The 21,029-nt window shown below is 44.0% G+C and overlaps 1 protein-coding gene across 6 annotated transcripts in view; it reads left to right on the top strand.

The window, feature by feature from the left end:
- The window catches only part of pald1a (phosphatase domain containing paladin 1a), a 55,119-nt gene that overhangs the window by 279 nt on the left and 33,811 nt on the right, over positions 1–21,029 (top strand). The window contains exons 1-15 of one of the 6 annotated variants that reach the window (XM_084342958.1): positions 3,857–4,244; positions 12,252–12,449; positions 12,654–12,756; positions 14,051–14,230; positions 14,811–14,975; positions 15,089–15,249; positions 16,630–16,705; positions 18,193–18,347; positions 18,468–18,567; positions 18,971–19,075; positions 19,590–19,685; positions 19,763–19,897; positions 20,140–20,256; positions 20,563–20,742; positions 20,824–21,021. In XM_084342958.1, the coding sequence (XP_084199084.1) occupies positions 12,265–12,449; positions 12,654–12,756; positions 14,051–14,230; positions 14,811–14,975; positions 15,089–15,249; positions 16,630–16,705; positions 18,193–18,347; positions 18,468–18,567; positions 18,971–19,075; positions 19,590–19,685; positions 19,763–19,897; positions 20,140–20,256; positions 20,563–20,742; positions 20,824–21,021 (1,956 nt within the window). In that variant the 5' untranslated portion in view covers positions 3,857–4,244; positions 12,252–12,264. Of the gene's footprint in view, positions 1–3,856; positions 4,245–4,751; positions 4,773–6,489; positions 6,600–9,642; positions 9,833–10,721; positions 10,744–12,251; positions 12,450–12,653; positions 12,757–14,050; positions 14,231–14,810; positions 14,976–15,088; positions 15,250–16,629; positions 16,706–18,192; positions 18,348–18,467; positions 18,568–18,970; positions 19,076–19,589; positions 19,686–19,762; positions 19,898–20,139; positions 20,257–20,562; positions 20,743–20,823; positions 21,022–21,029 lie in introns of those variants that run through there. The other 5 variants (XM_084342962.1, XM_084342960.1, XM_084342957.1 and 2 more) reach the window with 5 other exon arrangements.

Genomic DNA, 21,029 nt, shown 5'->3' on the forward strand with positions numbered 1-21,029 from the left:
AGTCGCGTGTCGTGTTTGGATGATAACGCTCTTTAACGGCATCTGATGCCTTTTTATTGATCATGCATTGTGGATATTTGCGGCCGAGGAAGAGATATTTTCATCGTGATGTGAGGTATTTGTGTGCTTGATGGGGCACACATGTGCTTGGCATCCCCCACCCCCCCCACACACACTCTCTCCATGCCTGCACTGTATTGTGCATCGAGTCAGTGATCAACTGTGACCTGTCCTGCAGATTGTGCTCATTATCAGCCAAAGTTGTTGTGCAGATAAAAGTTAATTTATGCTTTTATTTCTCGTTTACTGTGTTGTGAAACGCTTGCATGAAAACTACAACACAATCAAACAATGCAATGTGTGTGTGTTTGTGCAAAATGCAACTGTAAGACAAGTAACAAATGAGTTTGTAATTTACGGGGCTGATATCAGTGCTTTGAACGCATTAAAGGTGCTGTATGTAGTTTTGGGGAGGACATTTTAATAAGAAGAGAAAGATCTGACCTTGAAGGACAACGCAGTTTTACTTTGTTTATATGTGGCGGACCCTGCCACCTTCCTAGCTTCAAACAGCGAGTCTCAGGATCTAATTTTCCTCTGAGCATAGCTTCAGTTATGGAAAAAAATAAATATTTCTGTGTTTGTATTATCACCACAACTGTCCTAGTTTGAATCTCTTCTCCAAAACTACATACTGCCCCTTTAATTTCCCAATACGAAGGCTAAGTCTATCCTAAAAAACCTTCCAGGGAGCCCCATGTTTGGCAAACTTTATCTGGCATTAATAGATCATTTGAACATGTACAGAGCGATAAGATAACACGTGTTATAGAGATATGAATGCAAGTGTACCTTGAAACTTTGGCGTGCCCCTCGGTGTGTGGAAACCACTGATGTACGACGTTATCAAAGGCAAATTTCAGCACTTTAATGTATTTTTCATATACTGAACACAAAATCATTTCAACTTAAAGATCCATTGACTCGCTTCCTCACTAAAGAAGACTGAGAGATGGGGTTGAAAGCTCTGAAAGGCTCTGATAGTGGAGGCTTAAACTTCTTTTGTCACACACATCACATAAAAAAAATGACCTCCCATGCTGAATTATACAATGTTATAGCCAACATATATATATAAAAAATGCAAACACCTTACTAAAACATACAACACTTAATCTTTTCGTGATCAACCTGCATGAAATGTACCGAGACATGTTCATTCTTCCCATTAGGTGTAATGTTAATTATGTGCACAGAGTCAGTAAGACAAAGCACATGATGTTACGCTTTGATGTTTTCCAGTCCCGGCCCTTTTGTTAGATTATTATTTATTTTTTAACCCGTGCAGCTGGGATCAGTCTCCTCATATCGCTCATATCACTTTACCTTCACATCCCCGGGGGGAGAAGTGAGACAGAAACTGGCTGCTGACAAGCGAGGGCGCAGATCAAACCGCCGGACATCACAATTAATCAAGAGCGAGAGCGTGAAACTCCTCCATCAATGGACGCCCGGATCATAAATGATTGAGCTGTTTATTCTTGATAAGAGATCAGAAACGTTGCTCCTCCCGGGCTTAACTTGTGAAATGTTGCTTTATTATGAAGTATTTATGAGTTATAGGAACTCAAAACATGGGTCCAGTTAGGTTTGGGGATTATTTAGGCAGGTTTAACCCCCTAAAAACACAGAAATGGTTGATTTTCTTTATAAATTTGAGTCTTTTTGCTTTGATTTAATTGGCGCAGCCTTTAAAATAATGTTGTCAAGTTTATTCATATAGCCCAGAATCATTATTCAGTGACACAGGAGGCTTTACAGTCCGTACGCTGAACAACACCCCTCTTTCCTTACGCCCTGGTGTCCGTAACGTTGTGCCAGATTATTGTATAAGCACCTGTTTGATAAAGTTGTCGTAAGATAATGAACATCTGTGTCTCAGTGACTGGAAACCTTGTGTACACGCCTCAGTGCAATGGATTATTTTTACCACAAGGTGTCATATGTGATCACTGGACTCGAGTACATTAAAGAACTCAGGAATATTAAATATCCCTTAAAACGTGCCCCTTTGGGTCATCTTGCTGTCATTTGTTTCTGATGTAGCTTCAAAGGAAAAACAACGACTTTCCAATAATGTCTCCACACTCCGAGGAGCTGAACTTTGTCTCAGGTGAAATATTTCCCTCCACTATCTCTGACTAAGACAGACACCAGACCTGAGAAAGTGTTTGGACAAGACAGGTGATATTAGCTGTACGCTCCTTTTTTTTTTTTTTTTCCCCTCCCGTCAGGAATGTTTAACAGAGAGGAAGGAACATCCGCACACTTCAAATCGACGGAAATTAACCTGTCAGAGAAACCGAATGTGTCATTCAACAGCTTTTTTGGTGCCTTATTTCCCTTAAATTTCAGTGACGACTACTAGTAGAGCTGCAGTGATTAATCAGTCAACTTTTAAATTCATTCTCAACTATTTTGATAATCTTTTATATCAAAAAAGTCAAAATTCTCTGATTGTTAAAGCTTCTTAAATGTGAATATTTCCTGTTTTCTTCACTCCTTTACGACAGTGAACTGGATATCTTTGGGTTGTGGACAAAACAAGACATTTGAGGACGTCATCTTGACGTTTTTCACCATTTTCCAGTATTTTATAGACCAAACAACTTATCGATTAATGAGAAAATAGGCGACAGATTAATCATCAATGGAAATACACATTAGGTGCAGCCCTGCCTCTACTAGACAGTGATGTAAAGTGTACCAAAGAGAGTAAAAGTAAAGACAGGGTGTTAAAGTATTACTTTGGTCGAAGTGAAAGTCATTGATACGAATAATACTTTGAGTAAAAGTCTCTGTACCTAAGTACCAAAAGTAACTTGTGAAGTGGAAGTTTAATGTAACAGAAAATAGTCCCTGTACTTTATTACATTCCATCGCTGTTACTGGAAAACTACTTGCTTCTCGATATTTGGCTCTGATTTATGTGATTCACGATTGCTCACTCTCTTGATTGATTCATTCCCGTCCTGAGGTTTTCTCGAAGCCGCGGCAGGGTCATGTTTCACATTGTGTTGTGAGAAACATCAGAGTCTCGGCCCGCGCTGCTGCAGGAAGGAAGGAACAGGTGTGGCAGCAGTAGATTTTACATCCATATCTCGAAATCCTGCTCGCCACTTTTGCAAATAAGCTGAAATTAGACAACATCTTGTGACACGCTGCTGCGAGAGAATTTTCTCACGGGCAAGATAGGCTTGATGTTATCGGAGTCACAGTCGAAGTCAGGTACTCTGCTGGCTTTTGTTCTGGCTTCATACAGCCTGCAGCACGAAACGGGACACTCGAGATGGTCTGACCTCAGGGTTACGACTACAAGAGGCAGAGCACACATCCCCTCGCAGCTGAAGCTTAAATCTAAGTATTTGCCCAGCTGTAAGCCTGTTTGCCCTCAACATGGCATGTGTTAACCACTAATGAGCAGAGTGATTACGGCATCGTAGTGAATTAGGCTTATGCGATGTCGTCTGTGTGCAGTTGTCACCGATCGCCAGCCTCCCTGGCAGGTCCACATTGCATCACATCACGTCGGTGAGGGGTGAAACGGCTTGATTGGTTTAATAAGTGAAGGTTTAATTTCTGCCTTTGACACACTTGTTAAAAGGTCTGCCATGTGTGGGAGGCATCGTGCTGCCAGGAGGCTCCGGTAGTGATTGGATAGTGGAGCGAATGATGAGTAAGCCTCTCTGGGTCCGCCCCCACATCCTCTTTACACATCCACACAAACGCCAGCATGCGCGAGCAGCCCTGCACCTCATGCACAGGGGATGCATGCAAAAAAGTAACAGCAAAGAGGAGCACCCTGACGGTAGAGCTGAGTCCCTCACCTCCCTCCTCCTCCGCCTCCTCCTCCCTCCTCCCGCCTGCCTGCTCTGCTGAGTGCCTGTCTGGGATCTGTCCTCACTAAAAGGACACATTCATTGACTCGCTTTATAAGGACGCCTTAATGATGCAAGACCGCCACCGCCGTCTGCAGTAGTGTGATCAGCAGGCAGAGACAGATTGCCTCACAGATCATTGAGAGAGAGATGCCAGAGAGGATGTCTGACTGAGACCGGTGCCGCTGCCTGTCGGGAGAGCTGTCATTTTGGTTATTTTTAACCGCCTGCTGTCTTTTTTTTTTTATTGCGTTCCTTAGAGACTTGAGCACCTCTCGGATGGAGGACTGATCAGCTGGATGTCAGGTATAGTTGTGGTACTTTGCGTTGTGATACCTGCGTCCTGTTGCAAGCTTGCGATCGCTAGAAAATGTCATCGGTGTGACCCAAAAGGAAATATGTGTGATTGTTTTAAAACCAAACTATCTAAATGTCTCAAACCAAGAATTATCTTGATTTATCGTGGATTATAAAAGCTACACATTCTTCTCCAACACCAGTCATGTCTGATGTCCACATAGCTGCATGGATTACATTCTTCCTGGCATGTGATGCCTGCTCTCTCCTCTGAAGTGTTTATCAGCTCTCATTCCATTAACAGGAGGACCGGTGCCTGTTTGACAGGATCCTGGCTTCCCACGCCAACTTAGAAAAATGCAGCTGCAAAGTCAGTCAGGATGTGTTTGCGTACTGACACACAAGTTTACCGTTTCAGTCCGAGCGGCGAGCGAAACCAAACATGCTCACAAATTGGTGCGTTGGAGACGTTCTCCCAGGGGTTTGACAAACAAAAACTGCTGTCAGCCACCCTGACGGTGCCGACAGAATATTGTGGTGAGACGCTTGGGTTTGTAGAGAAAAAAAAAAAAGGAAAGGCAAATTACTGCAGCCTGGAAATCATAGGGGGATAAAATTGCCATCTTGGAGTGAAATAAATTACAGGCAGGGTTCAAAAAATAGATTTGCACACCCTTTTTAGCAGCTCAGCGTCACGCTGTGATGAAAGCAGGAATGTGGAAGGCTAAAGGTTACTCATGTGATTTATGTCTTATTCATCGCTGTAACATGGTTTGTTTTGTCCCCATAGATTTGTTGCTTTAACTGGAAGAAAAAAAAACCAGTGCGCTCAGTCTGTTTATCTGCGCTATCTGTCTATAGTTTGATCAGATTCTAGAAAATTGCATCCTTGAACGATGCATCGATGCGCGGCTTCCTCTCTGCCACAGTCTCTTTCCGTCCAGGCTGCCGCCGGGCGATTTTGTTTTGGACGAAAACAAACATCGGAGCTGTAAAGCTGACACAAACTCGCACAATGAGGTCTTTGGAACGGTTGAGGGGAGGAGGAAAAACAAAAAAGATTTTCTGCAGAGGAAGCGCTGAGCTCATTTCCGAGCACCACTGATATTTAGCTCAGGAACTAGCAATGTCCTGTGGAATCACGCCTGTATGTAACCCTTCACCTCATTGGTGAAATATGTGTACAGCTGCAGGGAGGAAGTTTCAGAGAGTACAACTAAGCGTTTCCTGTCAAGGTGTGCACACGCTTCCTCTGCCTGGGGGTGGGGGGGGGGGTGTGACTGGGTCGCGATGAATGGTTTGGTGGACCGGTATCCTGTGATGATTGGGAGAGCGTGGGTAGCATTGTTGCACATACGGCTCTGATTTCATTACACCGAATTAAATGAAATCTGAGGCAGATATATGTGGCGCTGCTTCTGAAGTGATGCATTCATGTTACGCCGCCTTTCATTATGTGGTTTTGTGCAGCCAGCAGTCTTTCAAACATAACATTGGCAGACTGAACGAGCGGCTTCCTTGGAGACCAGAAATGCCCAGGATCCTTGAATAGGATGAGCGACGCTGCCAAGTAAGCAAGTAGCATTGAACTTTGACTTCTTTTGTGGTCGTTGCGCGACGCTCGCGGCTCCCTTCTCCATCTTGATATGGGAAGCCGTGTTGAAAGATCTCCCAAAGCGTTACGAAGTGATACCCATCTCCCTTGAACCCCTTGCATCTCTTGTGAATGAAGAGCGCTCTGCATCCTTCCTCGGGGCCACCAACAGATGCATCCTGCAGCTGCACGCTCCTTCCTGTCTGCGCTCGGGCCCTTTTGTCTGAAGACGTTGCTACAGCAAAGTTGGGACACCGGCTGAATTTAAATGGGGCGGCCCTGAATGGAGCAATGCTGGTAGGCTGGCAGGAGGCTCCAGTTTCCATGGCCTTATTCTTACTGTGCAATCGGTGGATTTAAATATTAGTGCCCAGCCAGCTGCTTCACGACCTGGCTGGCCAGTGTAGAAACACACAAAAGGTGAACTCAAGATCGTCTCGTCTTTGTCTGGCCTTTATGTATTGCTGCAGAGGACATCCGAGTTTGTCTTGTCATTTTATTGGCCGCTCACTGCTCTGGCTGACATGTGGGATAAACAGCCTCTCTGATGAGTTGCCTTGATTGGATCTCCAGGAGGATGTTTATGACTGAGGGCTATTTCTACTCAGGCCTCCGCCCCAGCTGCCCGCCCGCTACACCAGGCCTGCCCAGGCTGAAATCAGTGTGGCTGAGGTTGTGTCTAGCTTGAACTTCCGTCATCAAAGTGTGTGTGTGTGTGTGTGTGTGTGTGTGCGCGCCATGGTCTCGCAGCAGAGGTGACAGATTGTAAGGTAAGACAGAGCAGGGTTTATGATGGTCTAGTTTCAGGGAGCGAGCTGCAGCGTTAATGATGTCACGTTTCCTTTGCAGGACTGTGCGGCCGAAGTCAGGAAGCGTCAGTTAGATCATTTAACACGTTTCACAAATGACAACATCACATCGGTGATGTGAAGATGTAGGAAGTTCTTGTGAGGATAAGGGGAGAATCTGCTGTCAGAGTGTTTTATAGCCTGCGACTGAGCCTCGTAGAGGGACGTGCATATTATCATGCATGACTGTGGTGGTGGGCAAAGGAAACCTACTGATTAAATGTCCTTAAAGTGGCAGAGATTGAAAAGGGTTTGCTACGTAAATGCTCTTTACTGTGAGGAATGCACAGACTGTAAGCTCTGTTTTGAGTCCAAATAGGAAGTCAAGGACACGCAGAAGACATCTCATATCTAGTATGTTTGGTACTAAACTTATTGTTGCTTTTTCACTAAAGCAGAAGACATGACACTCGGGCTGCAGTTGTTTATTTTTTTACTGCTGCTACTGCAGGGCTACATGCTGTCTGGCACACATTATCTGGTAATGTGAGGGGTTTACAGATCCAGTCTTAAGCCTCCTGAACTGCTCCAAGACTTACCGGGGCCGCCCGATAATATCAAACATGTTTGATAATTGCGATGTCAAATCTGGATGATTAAATGGCTTCTTTCTGAGCAGGGGGCCAAAACAAGCAATGGGAGAAGCACCCAGGAGCAGCTGATTAACATCCAGGCCCTTGAGGCTAACGTTAGCTGGAATGCTAGTGTTGACAGAAACTTAAAATCTTTTCTTGGTGCGAGTTGTTGCGTCTCGCTAATCTCTTTTTTGTTTACGGCTGCTTCCCCGTGAGATCACGTGAGAGGGATCAGCCCAGCCTCAGTCTGCGGAGCAGTGAAGCCACACCGCTGCTGCTGCTGCTGCTGCTGCTGCTGCTGCTGCACACTGTGTATTCACTCTTTATCCAAAATGTATTCACATGAATGAAATTTGACACTGCACTTCCTCGTGCATCCAACCACAAACCTGCCACCTGTGATGTATATCAGATGAATGGTTCTCGAAATATGCGAGTAACAAACGGACAGACAGGTTCCTGGCCTTATAGTTGGAGTATTTCAGGTCGGGTCTAAATTTGTCTCAAAGGGCTTCAGGAGGCTTTACAATCTGTACAGCAGACAACACCCTCTATCATTAGACCTGTGGTTTGGATCAGTATAAACTCCCTAAACGTACTAATTTAATGGGGGGAAAAAGAAGAAACTTCAGGAAGAGCAACGATGATGGATCCCTCTTCCAGAACAGGCATGCCATAGATGTCTTAAATAAAGAGTAGACACTTGGGTCCTTTCCATTCACCTGTTTTATATCCGAGTGGAAACATTAGAAATCTGAAAAAGGACTCGAATGTCTCAACAAAGTTTGGTGGAAAAGTTATTGTATCGATAAATCCACTGAAGTTTCTGCTCCACTGGGGAGACGGAAAATGCATGGAACGATGAGTATTAATACACGGAGCAGATTTGAATATCTCCATCAGTTTTTCCACATTCATCACGGACGAACTCAAGGGAACGGTTTTGAGATTTGACTGGCGCTTTTCATTGTCATCTCGTCGTACCCTCTCCTGCTGGTTTGGTCTAATGGCACCCAACTGACAGAAATAGACATGGGTCGTTGAAAGTGCTTGACTGAATACATTTTGTGCCTCGGCCGAGGAGGTTATGTATTTGCGTGTGTCTGCTGGTTGGTTGGTGGATTGGTTTGTCGGCAGTATTAAGCCCACGGCGCACCAATCAAACACCAGATTTTGAGGCTATTGTCCAAGGTGTCATTCTGTTTTTTTTCTTATTTTCGGTGAGCTTCTGTTAATCCTGCTATTTTTCACTTAAAAATTCCTGTTCTCATGGTAATTATCCGTGATCAGTGACTCAAACTGTGCTGCGTTGGGTTCTTGATTTTGAGGGGAATAGGGACTGAGCTACCTTTTGAAAAGTTCTTGAATTTGATGTTTAAGAAGGTGTGGGAACCTTGTCCTGATGCACTCAGCTCCTGATATTGACGTGAAATATTAATCTTGAAACTTGAGCAATACCAAAAGCAATGTGCAACACTGAGATACAGAAAGATAGTATCTTTTGTTTAGTCTGTGTAATACCAAGAAAAGTTCCCAGAGCTCAAGTTGACGTCTTTATGTCTGACCAACAGTCCAAAATACGTGTAGACCGATTATCTGGGCCGATATTCAGCATTTTCCGATTATCGGTGTGGGTAATTTTTAATCAGATTGCTGATGAAATAATGTCCTTATTTGGCTCTGATGCAGCATCCTCTCACACAACGTCTCGTCCAAGACTATCTGATTGGTAACATGTCACAATTTATAGCTTTAATAATCTGAATATGCAAAGTGACTAGTAACTAAATGTATCAAATGTGAGAGGAAGAGGAAGTATAAAGTAGCAGGAAATGGAAATACTCATGTAAAGTACCTGAAATGTATATGTAGGAAGAGAGGAAGAAGAAGAGTTAAATTTTTATGAATATCGGTCCCAGATATCGGTTTTCACACTCCTTGATTTCTAATAATTGGTTTCGGTATCAGCCCTGGAAAAAGCCATGTCGGTCGACTCCTGGCCCAAAACCAACAATATGAAATAATCGGTTCTATAAAACACAAAGAAGCAGACCATCCTCACATTTGAGAAGCTGTAACCGGCACGTATTTGGCATTTTTTGCCCGATAATTGATTTCGATACATTTCGACTCGGTTATCATTCCAGCATGTTCCTTCGTGTGCTCGCTGTACAGTACGAGAGCCAACTGTGTCGTCTTTGTGCGCAGCCTGTCCCTGTGAAAGGGAGCTGAACTTTGGCCATCTGGCTGCCAGATGTACCACTACTTCCCCCGGTCCCCTCCGTAGAGACTCGAGTCTCCTGCATGAAGCTACTCCCTCACATCACACAGGAGATAGTACGAGGAGGACGCCGTTTGAACACTCCTCAAGTTTTTTTTTGCCCAATGCCAAGCAGCCGGGCACTTTGAGCTCCCGCGAGGGGTGTTTCCCACCGACTGGGGGTGGGCAAGGGGATCTAAAAAGAGGGAAGATTTTCTTTTTGGATGTGATGCCAAGTTCTCACACTCCTTTTGGACCATGGCGGAAAACAAGCAGCAAAGAAAAGGATCTCGAGGCACAGATCGCTCCTCATCTCACACGTAAGATGCCAGATTTTTAGTGGACTTATGCAGTGTGGAAGGCTTTTTGTTGTTTTTCTTGTGGTAGTCACAAAATTATGGCGACAGAGATGCTTGTGGTGGGGACTCAAATAGATCTGGGCAGCGGGAGCACAGTATTCTTGAAAACTTAGCGTCCTTTTAAGGAACTTAGGAAAAGATTCTGCCTCTTTTTTACTCCGCAGTCACTTCACAGCGTATTTCCTAAAACCGTACAGTTATTCAAGGGAAGCTGGAGAACATTTCAGAGTGTATCTCTTTTAGCCATGCCAGCAGACAAAGTAATAAAAAAAAAAAAAAGAAAAAAAATCAATATGTCGTCTTCCCTGTTGTGCTTGTGTGAAGAGAGACTCCCTACTGAATCAAAAGGTCTCGGAGTACAAGGTTGACCTGCCCACTCACCTCCAGATGCAACAAAGAGGAGAGAGGTGGTGACTCACCGGCACTTCTCTCTCCACAGATCCTCTCTGCACAATGAGAGTCGGCTCCGTTCAGAGCTGGAGATCACACAGAGGTGCTTTGAGCTCTGGCGGCAAGAGTCAACCCTGCCGTAGCCCTCAGCTGTGTCCCATCAAGTAGATTTTTGATGTTGGATTGATTGCTTTTGGTCTACGCTCGGCAGCTCCGGTGTTACAGTATGAGTTTGTGCTGGGTGACGTACTACGCTTTTTCTGTGTATTGTCTAAGGCTTTCTGTGTGTTTCTCTGGCGCTGTAGCTTCCTGAGCAGCTACATGCTATGAAGTGATGCCGAGAAGCAGTGTGGCTTGTTCGGAAGGCTCGTTTGTTTATCTGCAGAGCTCCCTGCAAAGCTCACTGTTTATTCAGAGCGGAGGAGGGTTGGTTGAAACCTGTGGCTGGCTCGTGTGGGGGTCTGAGTGCTCCGTATCAAGTGGTACGATTAAAATATAAATACTGTCTGATTAAATCGTTGAGATGTGTAATTAATGTTTTGTAAAGGGGGATTTCATGAGTCACTGGCTGAACCTCTGCATGTTCTGAAGAGTCACAAAACTGAATAAAACTGATTTATCACACAGCCTTAACTGCTTGTTTGGCACATACAGAGGCATCTAACAGGTTGCATCTGTTCTGTTTTATCTCGTGTAGTATATCAGAAATACCAGCTGGAGCAGTTTGACACAATAGTTAATCATATTTACAGGTTTTAGATTCAGCTGCTAGATAAAATAAACATTTGTACGAACGATAAGTCTCTGAAGAACCCACATTAAAAATACAAGTCTTATGTTTGGGGAAATGCACTGATTTGTTGGCATTGGTTTATTGTCTGTGTGTTTTAATATGAAGCAACAGCTAGCGGCAGCCAGTTAGCTTAGCTTAGCACAGAGACTGGAAATAGGGGGAAAGAGCGAGAAACATCAAAACATAGCCGTTAACTGCTGCTAACTGTAGCTTTCATTAGCTATTAAACTCAGCTAACCGTGCAGCTAGTGGTTGTATTTGATGGCTCTGCCCAGACTGGGAGAGCTTTATACACTCTTCAGGTTTAAAATGGCTATAGGCTAGCTGGTTAGCATGCAAACTTCAATAAATATCCCGGCAACAGAATACATAGATGTCTTTTGCATTACATCAAAATTGTAATTTCTTCATATTTTGTTGATCATTTGAATTATTTTTTATTTATGCTAAGCTAAGCTAAATGGCTGCTGGCTAGGAGGAATGTTGCTCTGTTATTCCTGCCCGCTGTTCTTTGGTTTTACAATAGTTTTACATTTAAAGATTTATAATATCTCGTGAACTGTACATGATATGTAAACATAAGGTTAAAGTCAACATCCCTACTCAGTTTCACTTCGTTGCAAAATGACAAATAATTGAACTTTTAACTTTTTTTTAACCCTAAAATAACAGGAAATTAATACGATTCAATTTTGACCCATGTGGTGCTTAAGGAGGGTTTTGCATGAAGAGGTCAATGGTTGGTCACTGGATAAAAGCAAGCACCTATTGTATTGTATTGTATTGTATTGTATTGTTCAGATGCAGAATGGTACTGTCCCTGTTCCTTTAACTATTTAACTTCCTGCGGAAAGTGTCACTCTGCCTGTCATGCTCCGACTATAAAAAATAATTGATAACTAGTGACCCTACACATTTAAAGGTGATTTTTACCACAAAAATCAAACAGCAAAAACATTATAGTCATTTTTTATGTTACTTTAAATCCTTATAACGCCACACTTCATGTGTTCTTTATATAAAGTCAGTAAAACAACATTTTTCACTTCAGTGTGGAAGTGTGAGACAACTGAATAGCTTTTCACACGTTTGATATGCCTGTAGGTGTTGTCGCTCCTCAAATATACTCCCTGTGTGTGTTATGTGTGTGAGTGTGTTTGCTTCCTGTTTCTGAGTCCACTGCGATGTCATTCACAGCTGCTTGTGGAGCATGGGTACAACTGCCAGTGCCGCGCCACAGCCTGTTTCCGTAGCGTCGCCACTTGAGAGTGTCCATGTCAACGGGATGGCCGACAGCAGGCAGTCTCTTAGCATGAGCCCCTTTCAGACAGTCAACATCCACAACAACAAGGCCAAGTCCATTATCACCAACAAAGTCGCACCTGTCGTCATCACGTAAGTCCCTCCCCGAATCCGCGTTCTCACAATTGGGTGTTAATCCTCTTTGATCACTGTGGTGACATCCCCCCCCACCTCCCAGCCGAAGTGTTTGCCCCCGTTATCATCTCATTTGTCAATCCAGGCCGGGCAAATAGTAGCTGATAATTGAATTGACCTCTGTTTACCACCCAGACCTGCTGTTGTGCTCTTGTTTTACAGGTATAATTGCAGACAGGAATTTCAGATTCACGATGACATCCTCAAGACGAACTACAAAGTCGGTCGGATATCGGACACCATGCCCGAGCACTACCTGGTGCAGGTTAGGGGCTAACTTCTTAAGCTGCACTGTTGAAAGACGTTGAATGGTCTCACCTGTCTTTAAGACTGATTTCTTTTCTTTTTTTTCACATCACATGTCCAAATTGCCGAGTGGCGCAGGAACATTGTCATGCGCTGTTTTATGATCTGAGGCCTCCATTGAAACAGGATTGTTGTCACCCTCCTATCAGGGCTTTGATCTGCTCTGTCACCTCTGCTGTGTCTGTTCAGGCTCGCAGTATTTTATCAGTCTCAACCCACAGCTTCTGCTCACATGTAGAGATAGGTCAGTAGGTTTGTGAAAGCGGAAACATTTAAAAAAGTTGATGCGAAATGTTGATGAAATGAGTGTGGGAACTGACAAACTCGGGGGGTGCATACAACACAATCAGCTACAGAAGATGCTCACACCACTTATCTTTCTGCTTTTGCCCACTTAAAAACCCCAACATGAAGAACTTGTAAGCAGCAAAGACACCCTTTTTAGCTTGAGCTTCTGGCCTTCACCATTGCATAAATTAGCCTAGAGGCTAGCAGACTTTTCCTCTACCCATAGCTTAACAAAATGCATTCACTATTTAAACTTTGTCAGCCTAACATTGTTGAAACAGAGCAGCTACTAGTGCCGTAGCGAGAGCAACGAGTTAGCGGACTGCTGGTGAGATGCTCCGTTTGTCTGGGGAATTTAAAAAATAAAGGCACATCTTGAAAATGATGACATGGATCAATGTTTTCATCATTGATTGATCGATTCAGATCAGTGGATTGTTACTGGATTGTAAAACTGAACATTTTTCACATTTTAGGACGTCATCTTTGGCTTTTTCTGAACCAGAAAACTAATAAATTAATCGAGAAGATGATTGGCAGATGAAACAATAACATAAATAACTGTTAGCTGAAGCCCTGTTTTAGTTGTCAGTGATCTGACAGATAACATGCAGCGATGCAGGAATCGATTGTCACTGCCGATACTTTACACTTGACAAGGAAACTGTGAAATATGTTTATAAATTCTGACATACTGTTTATTAAAACGCAGTCAAAGTAATCTTGGAGATCTGCAGGTGGCAGAGCAGAGATTTAACCTGTTGAGACAACAGAGTAACCAGACTGTGTCAGTTTTGTTAACTGCCAACAGAAACGGGAAGAAGAAGTAGAGATTTAAACTCTTTTCAATTCATTTAATACTTAAAAAATATACTTTAATTTACAAATGCTAATGCCTGCTCGAGTGAAGAAACGTGTTCGGTTCATGCTCTCGGATGAAATCAGTTTGTGACATTGCTTTCCAGGGGGAGTTCTTCATGGTCCAGGATGTGTACAGCAAGGCAGACGTCCTCAATACCACGGGCAGCTATGGAGCGCCCAACTTCCGCCAAGTCAAGGGGTCCTACCCGCTGTACGGGATGGGTCAGCCGAGCCTGAACGGCTTCAGACAGGTCCTCCAGAGGCTCCAGGCGCAAGGACACGAGGTCACTGTTATTTTCTTGTATTTACACATTTATACAGGCAGAATTTACACACAATGAGCTCACATAACTTGTGTATATGTTGATCTGTAGATTTTATGCCCTCAATCTCCCCGTGTCGCCGCCTGTGCGCTCTGCCTGGCCTCTTTCTAGCCGTGTTGTCAGTAAATATTTGAGGAGTCAAGTGCTCAGCGGAGGCTGTGGCTGAATTGTAGAACTAAGCAAACAGAAAGTTGTGGTCGTGTGGACCAGTGGAAAATAAATCTCTGTGCTTGCAGCAGCTAGAAACTGACCGTAATTGAAAAGAAATTGACAAAATTATACATCAGGCCTCTCTAAACTCCTTACTCATGTGCTGCATGTTATATGACAACAGATTGTTTCCAGTTGCTCTTGGAAGGCAGCAGCCATTTACTTAAGGCTGCATCGAATGTCAGTTTTGTACATTTCAAGCTTCTTCTGAGGTTTTCCAGTGAAGCTTTGAATGTCTCTTGTCATCGTCATGCTTTAAAAAAAGTAAAACATCCTCAAAGTTATTCTGTACTTTAGAAAAACTATTATTTGACGCTTGTCTTGCAAACAGGAGGTGATATTCTTCTGTGTGAGAGAGGAGCCGGTGGTTTTCCTGCACAAGGATGACGACTTTGTCCCGTACACCCCGAGGAGGAAGGAAAACCTCCATGAGAACCTTCACGGCCTAGAGAAGGAGGAGCTGGTGGAGGGCCTGGAGCTCATAGTCAGGAAGGAGGTGATGAACACACCGAACACTTAGTCAGCATCTGCGTGTGACAAAGGAGGGTTTTTGGCGCAATATGCATTTCACAGCCGTAGTAAAAGGCTCCCCTCTTCCTTCCTCCACAGCTCCACGACTTCGCCAAGCTCAACGAAAACGTCTTCTACGTCTACAACGACATCGAGTTCTTCAAAGACGAGCCGCAGAAGATCTCCATCACGTGCGAGGAGGACATCCATGTGACCGAAGAGGTCTATAAGAGGCCCATGTTCACCATGCCGGCCTACAGGTTGTTTACATTGTTCCTTTATTAGCCCTTAGCTCCTCAGCTCGCACGTGCGGCTGCCTGCAGCAGAATATGCAGGGCGAGTTATAAATAGTGGCGCTTGTTTGCGCAAAGGCCGGTTGCCCCGCTTTTAAGGAAGAAAGGGAGGGAGGCGTAAAAACTACAGATTGCTGCTTCCTGTTTGCAATCAGATCAACAGAGTTGGCTCTAATGAGACGATGTGAGCCGCTCACAACATTTCCAGGGCAAGAGAATTTATTATTCCCAGAGGAGAGCGCTGAGGCCTCGTCTCTGACTTTACTGCAGTTTTATAGTCCAAATAAAGCAGCAGGATGTTTTATTATAGTCATAGTTTGTATGTGATGCGATGATGATGATGAGGATAATGAAAATTGCAGTTGGTGGATTTGCAAGGGAACGTTAATCAAGGTTTCTGCAGGTCCATGAATGTCATATTGGGATATTTAACACGTTTAAAAATTGATTGCATTATGAAGTTGATGGTACTTTTATGAAGTTGCATTAACTTGAAAATGAAGCCAGCATGGAAGCACTAACCACTAATCTAGTGGAGCACACCCAGCTACTGTGGTGGGATGTGGGTTCTCCCTTCCTCTACCTGTGTGTTAACTCCCCATCACCACGGTAAACAACAACACTATCTGTGCTAGCAACCACACTGAAAATTGGCAAGTTCCCCTCAGCTGGTTGCTAACAATACAAAACTAAACAAGCTAGCAGCTGTTAGATTTTCTTTTGTGGGCATTTAACCATTTTAATGGCAGGGGTTCGCCCCAACATGTGCTAAACAAGTCTCCCCTGTAACTGTATCCTGGGTTTAGTGCCGCCGCAAAGATGATAATGATTTGTTTAAAGAAATACAAACAAGCCAGAATGTTTTTTTCTCCCCCATATACCAGCAAGATAATGCGTGCAGCCAGGCCTTTGTCCAGTGCGGCCGCAACGCTGCAGAGACATACGTGGTGTCTCCGCTCATCCAAAAAATAGTTAAAAAGTTAACATTGTTTCTGCAAATGTTCTGTATTTGCAATCCGAAGTATTATTTCGGTCTGGCCCCGGTGCAACCCACTCACCACTCAGGTTAGGGTTAGGCTTATGGTCTTAAATAGTCTTAAATTTAGCTTGCAACCTGCAGAAACTCTGGTTAATGATGCCAACATTTCCATCCCGCCCATCATCCCTTGTTGAAGCAGGCGAAATGTCTCTGTGAGATTAGTAAACACTACGTGAGGGAGCTCAGCTGTCGAGTCTTACTTTAGGTCAGATGCATATGTGCGGCGTGTTATTATGACCTACATAAGGGCAATATTGACACAACACAGGCGCAGGTTCATCTCCGGGTAACGATCTGTTGTGTTGCAGGTACTACAGATTACCACTGCCAATGGAGGGAGCACCGATGGAAGAAGACTTTGACGCGTTTGTTAACATACTCAGGGTAAGCTCGCGTGAAAACGTCCATCATGGGAGCAGTCCACCAATCAGACGGCCCTCTTTGGTTTCGCTCCTCTTGTTTTGATGTGTTATTAAAGTTATTAATGTCTGGAATATGTTGGAGAGCGTCTGGACTGTCTCACTGAGGTAGTGAGAAGGTCATGGTTGCTTTTTCTCATCCACACGCAGCAGTTTGAATGTGTCTACTCCATCACTAATAAGTGTGATGGTTATAAAAATGGCAGAAAACCTGCAGTCTTTCCTTATTTTATGTCCGCTCTTCGCTCATCCGCTCTGTCTGGTTTCCGTCCTGCCCTTCACTCACACAGGATGTTCTTTTTCGTCTCGTTTTGCCCTTTTTTGGAGTGACTTGCAGCAGCCGGTCCAGTTCCCTGTGGTTGGAAAGTGGCTCGCTGTTTTTTTTTAAACAGTGTTTGGATTGGAGCTGCAGTCTTTCTTTCAATCTTTCCTTTTTTTAATTCTCACTTAAGGCATTGTCCTTGTTGAGCTTTTCTTTCAGGCATGGCAGATCTTCATATTTTTTATTGCATTAATAATTCACAGGATATTCCCCTTACATCCCTCTTCTGTGGTTTAAACATGATTTAAAGGTGCAATATGTCATAAAAATGTGAAGAATTTTGGTTGAAAACCTTCAAAAGTTAATAAATTATCAGCATAATGTGAAGAAATAACATTTTTGACATTGTGTCAAAGGTGTACAGTATATGTGTTGTGCTGCAGAGATATCTCGTGAAGTTAGCATGCTGACCAGCTAGCTCGGTCCTAGTCGAATAGTTTCAGCTGGGAGATGTCATTTCAGAAGCTCTCTTAGCTTTTTTTCATCTGATTAATGAAGAAAATTAACTCACAAAATGTCAAGACAAGAAATATTCCTCTACCTATTTTCCTTATGAAACAGAAAAATACAACATTTACCTTCTGAATTTAAGTTTCTCTCTCTAACTGAACCCAGACAAGCTTAATTGACTGGAGTCGGCTAATAAGACCACAAGCTGCACAGCTAACTAGCTAACCGCAGCTAGTCGCTACAGCTACAGCGGTTACCTACGACCTTATGAGCGTCCTTCAACAGGTGGCCAATTCTTATATATTACTCCTTTAAAGACCACAGTTGGCTCATCTCCTGATAAAGAGAATGGCAAGTCTGCAACGTTTCGCATCCTCTGTTAGTTTATTAAAACTGCCTGCACAGCTAACTCGATAACAGCAGCTAGTAGCTACAGTCGTAGACGGCTACGGTAAAGAGAAGTGAGAAGTAGCATTTAAAAACAGTTTCCTTATCTCTGAATACTTTTGCTAAATGACTTTAGAAACCAGATTTTTAAAAAACGTACTTTTCATGAACAAACCAACACTTGCCTGGGAACATTTCCATCTTTAGCGCTGTTGATACGATAACGACATGTCATTACAGACGTAACACCGGTCATCTCTGAGAGTCTCCTCTGTATTTTGTCTGTTTTCCAGGAAAGCACCAGCTTGTCTCGGGGCCATGACGCGTCCCGCCGGCTGCCTGCTCTCCTCTTTAGCTGCCAGGTGGGCGTCGGCCGCACCAACCTAGCCATGATCCTGGGCACGCTGGTCATGAATCGCCTGAGGGGAGATTCCCGACCAGAGCCTCAGTAAGAACTCAATTTAAAACTTCATCACGTTCAATAACGCAGCACAGAAATTGGTTTCTTCCAGCCTTTTTTCTGATGCCAGATAAAAGGGAACCTGAGCTGGTTTGCCTTGTTTTGCAGAGTGGAGGAGGCAGCAGCAGCTTCTGAGCCCAAACCTGTGTTCCGGGTCATCCAGTCTCTGATCAACAAGCTGCCTAACGGGCCGCAGGTCATGGAGGAGGTAAAGCAGAGCCACGTTAACCTACAGCATCACAGCAGCAAGTCCCCCTTTATCTTAAATCTTAGTGTAAGGTGTGTGTGACATCACAATATCTGTGGCAACCAATTGTGGTTCAATGTGCAACTTACACAAGTGTGATGTGGAAACTTGAGCCACACACACATTAATTTAAAATGGACTTTTCAGTGAATCTTGTGTCTGGAAATTTAACTTTTGAAACAGGAAGTATTGGATGTGTAGAGACTGAGAAGAGTTTTGGGGGGAAATAAGCTACATTCTTATAATTCTTCGAAAGACATTAGCATTTTTATGTCTTCACACATTTCTTCAACTTGTATTATTTAATTCAAGGACTTGATGCCGTTAAAAACATGTAAACTTTCCTTTTTTTATTACCTGACAGGTTGACCAGGCGATCGCCCTGTGTTCAGAAATGCACAACATAAAAGAAGCAATATACGAGAACAAGAGTAAGCTGGAAGGGATCGGAGAAGATTATCAAATTCAGGTTAGTGATGACAACAACCTGTAATTCCTCTTTTAAAGCTGATTCCTTGATGACGCTTGATTTCTAACAGCCTCCGCTCTGCTACTCAGTTTATGTTCGGCTAAATAAAGCGAGAGTAAGATAGAAATCTAAGGATGGCGATGAGCCCTTGAGCTGATTGAGGGCTTGAGTAATGGGAAACACTGGACAGTCATAATCCTGGAAAATAACCCCTTGACAAACGCTTGACTTTCAACATAATCTGGCGTTGCGTCTCTTCCTCTGTTACTTTCTTTAATTTCGCAATCACTCATGCAGCCCATCGTCATATTTGTTTCGAGTCTTCTGGTGTAGAAATGAGCAAAAATTAAAATAATCATGATCAAAACTTCGAGTAAAAGTTAACATGAACAGCTGGTAGATGAATAAAGTGTTTAGACGTGATGATAAAGGCTTCAAGAGTCTGTTAATGTTCAAGTTCAGCAGTATGAGCTGCTGCTGTGAGCAGATATTGAAGCTTTCCTTTGTTTCTTAGGGAAGCAGTACCAAAGACTACTTTCTCAACAGAACCATGCAGAGCTTGGAGCGCTACTTCTACTTGATTGTATTTAATGCATACCTTCACGAACAGGTAACATTTCTTCTTTAAATGCACATTTCTTTATTGATATATAATGATCTTGTAACCTATATGTTGCTTTCTTGCAGTATCCTCTTGCCTTCATGTCCAACTTCAGCCAGTGGATGTGCTGCCACGCGTGGCTGTACAGGTTGCTGGCCCGCATGGACCTGTCGGAGCTGTCGGCCCCGGCCGAGCTGGTCACCAGAGGAGCTCGCGTCCTGGTGAGGAAACAGAAGATTGTCGCTGTCGTCATCTCAATTCTGATCTTTGGCTGCAATGCGAAACCAAACCCGCATCATGCAAGATATAGTTGCATTCTCAGTGTTCACGCATGGTTTTCAAAACTTGGTTTTTGTAATACTGATAAAGCTCGCCACATCTCAAATCTCTCATCGTCTTCCCACACAATTACGCAACCATCTGCGCTCTTTATATGTTTTGCGTAATGTGCATTTCTGCTCAGGTTGCTGACGAGTGCTTGGCTCTGGACGTTCTCAGCACAGTGAAGGAGATGAAGGCGGTCAACTTCAGACGAGTGCCCAAGATGCCGATATACGGAGTGGCTCAGCCGACGTCAGAGGTGCAGCAGATTCCCTCGTGTTCTCTCATCTTTACTTTAAATCCTAAACATCATCATGAAGGATTGAAAAGGGGATTATTTATTGTCTTACTCCTTCTTTTATCTAAAGACACTCGAAACAGGAGGTCTCATTCTCGTTTCATTTGCACATTGTGCATCCTTGCACTCATGAATATTCACAAGAGTACAAATAGACTCAGAGAAGTGACTCATGATGATTTGGCGGACACTCGCACGCCCACCTCAGGATGCTCGAGCCGGACTTCCACTTCCTTTCCGTCTAATCGTAAACTTTCTTGTGTGCAGGCGACCGGTGCAGTTCTAGCCCACCTGACGGACGAGAAGAGGAAGCACAGCCACGTGTTGTGGGTCAACCTGCAGGAGGAGCTGGTGCTGGAAGGGAACGGCCAGATTTTTACGCCGAGGGAGCCGTCGTGCCTGGACCAGCACATTCCCGTCCCATCATCTGACCCGCAGCTGATAGAGGTAGGTTTACCGTCAGAAGCTTTAGGATTTTTGGTCTAGCTTTCGCGCAGGTGAAGTGAAATTGCTCCGATGTCTCTGCAGAAACTGGAGACGTCTTTGAAGGAGGAGATCCTGCAAGCTCAGAAGTGGCTGGAGGTGACGCTGGAGCAGGAGAAACAGATGAAGATGTTTAAAAGCTGCCTGACGGTGCAGGAGATCTTCAACCAGCACAAGAGCTCCCACCAGGGCCTCGTCTACAAACGCATCCCTCTGCCCGACTGCTGTGCGCCCAGGGAGGAGGTAAAGAT

The sequence above is a fragment of the Pagrus pagrus genome, assembly GCF_965226575.1.
Source record: "Pagrus pagrus genome assembly, chromosome: 21".
Taxonomy (NCBI): Eukaryota; Metazoa; Chordata; class Actinopteri; order Spariformes; family Sparidae; genus Pagrus; species Pagrus pagrus.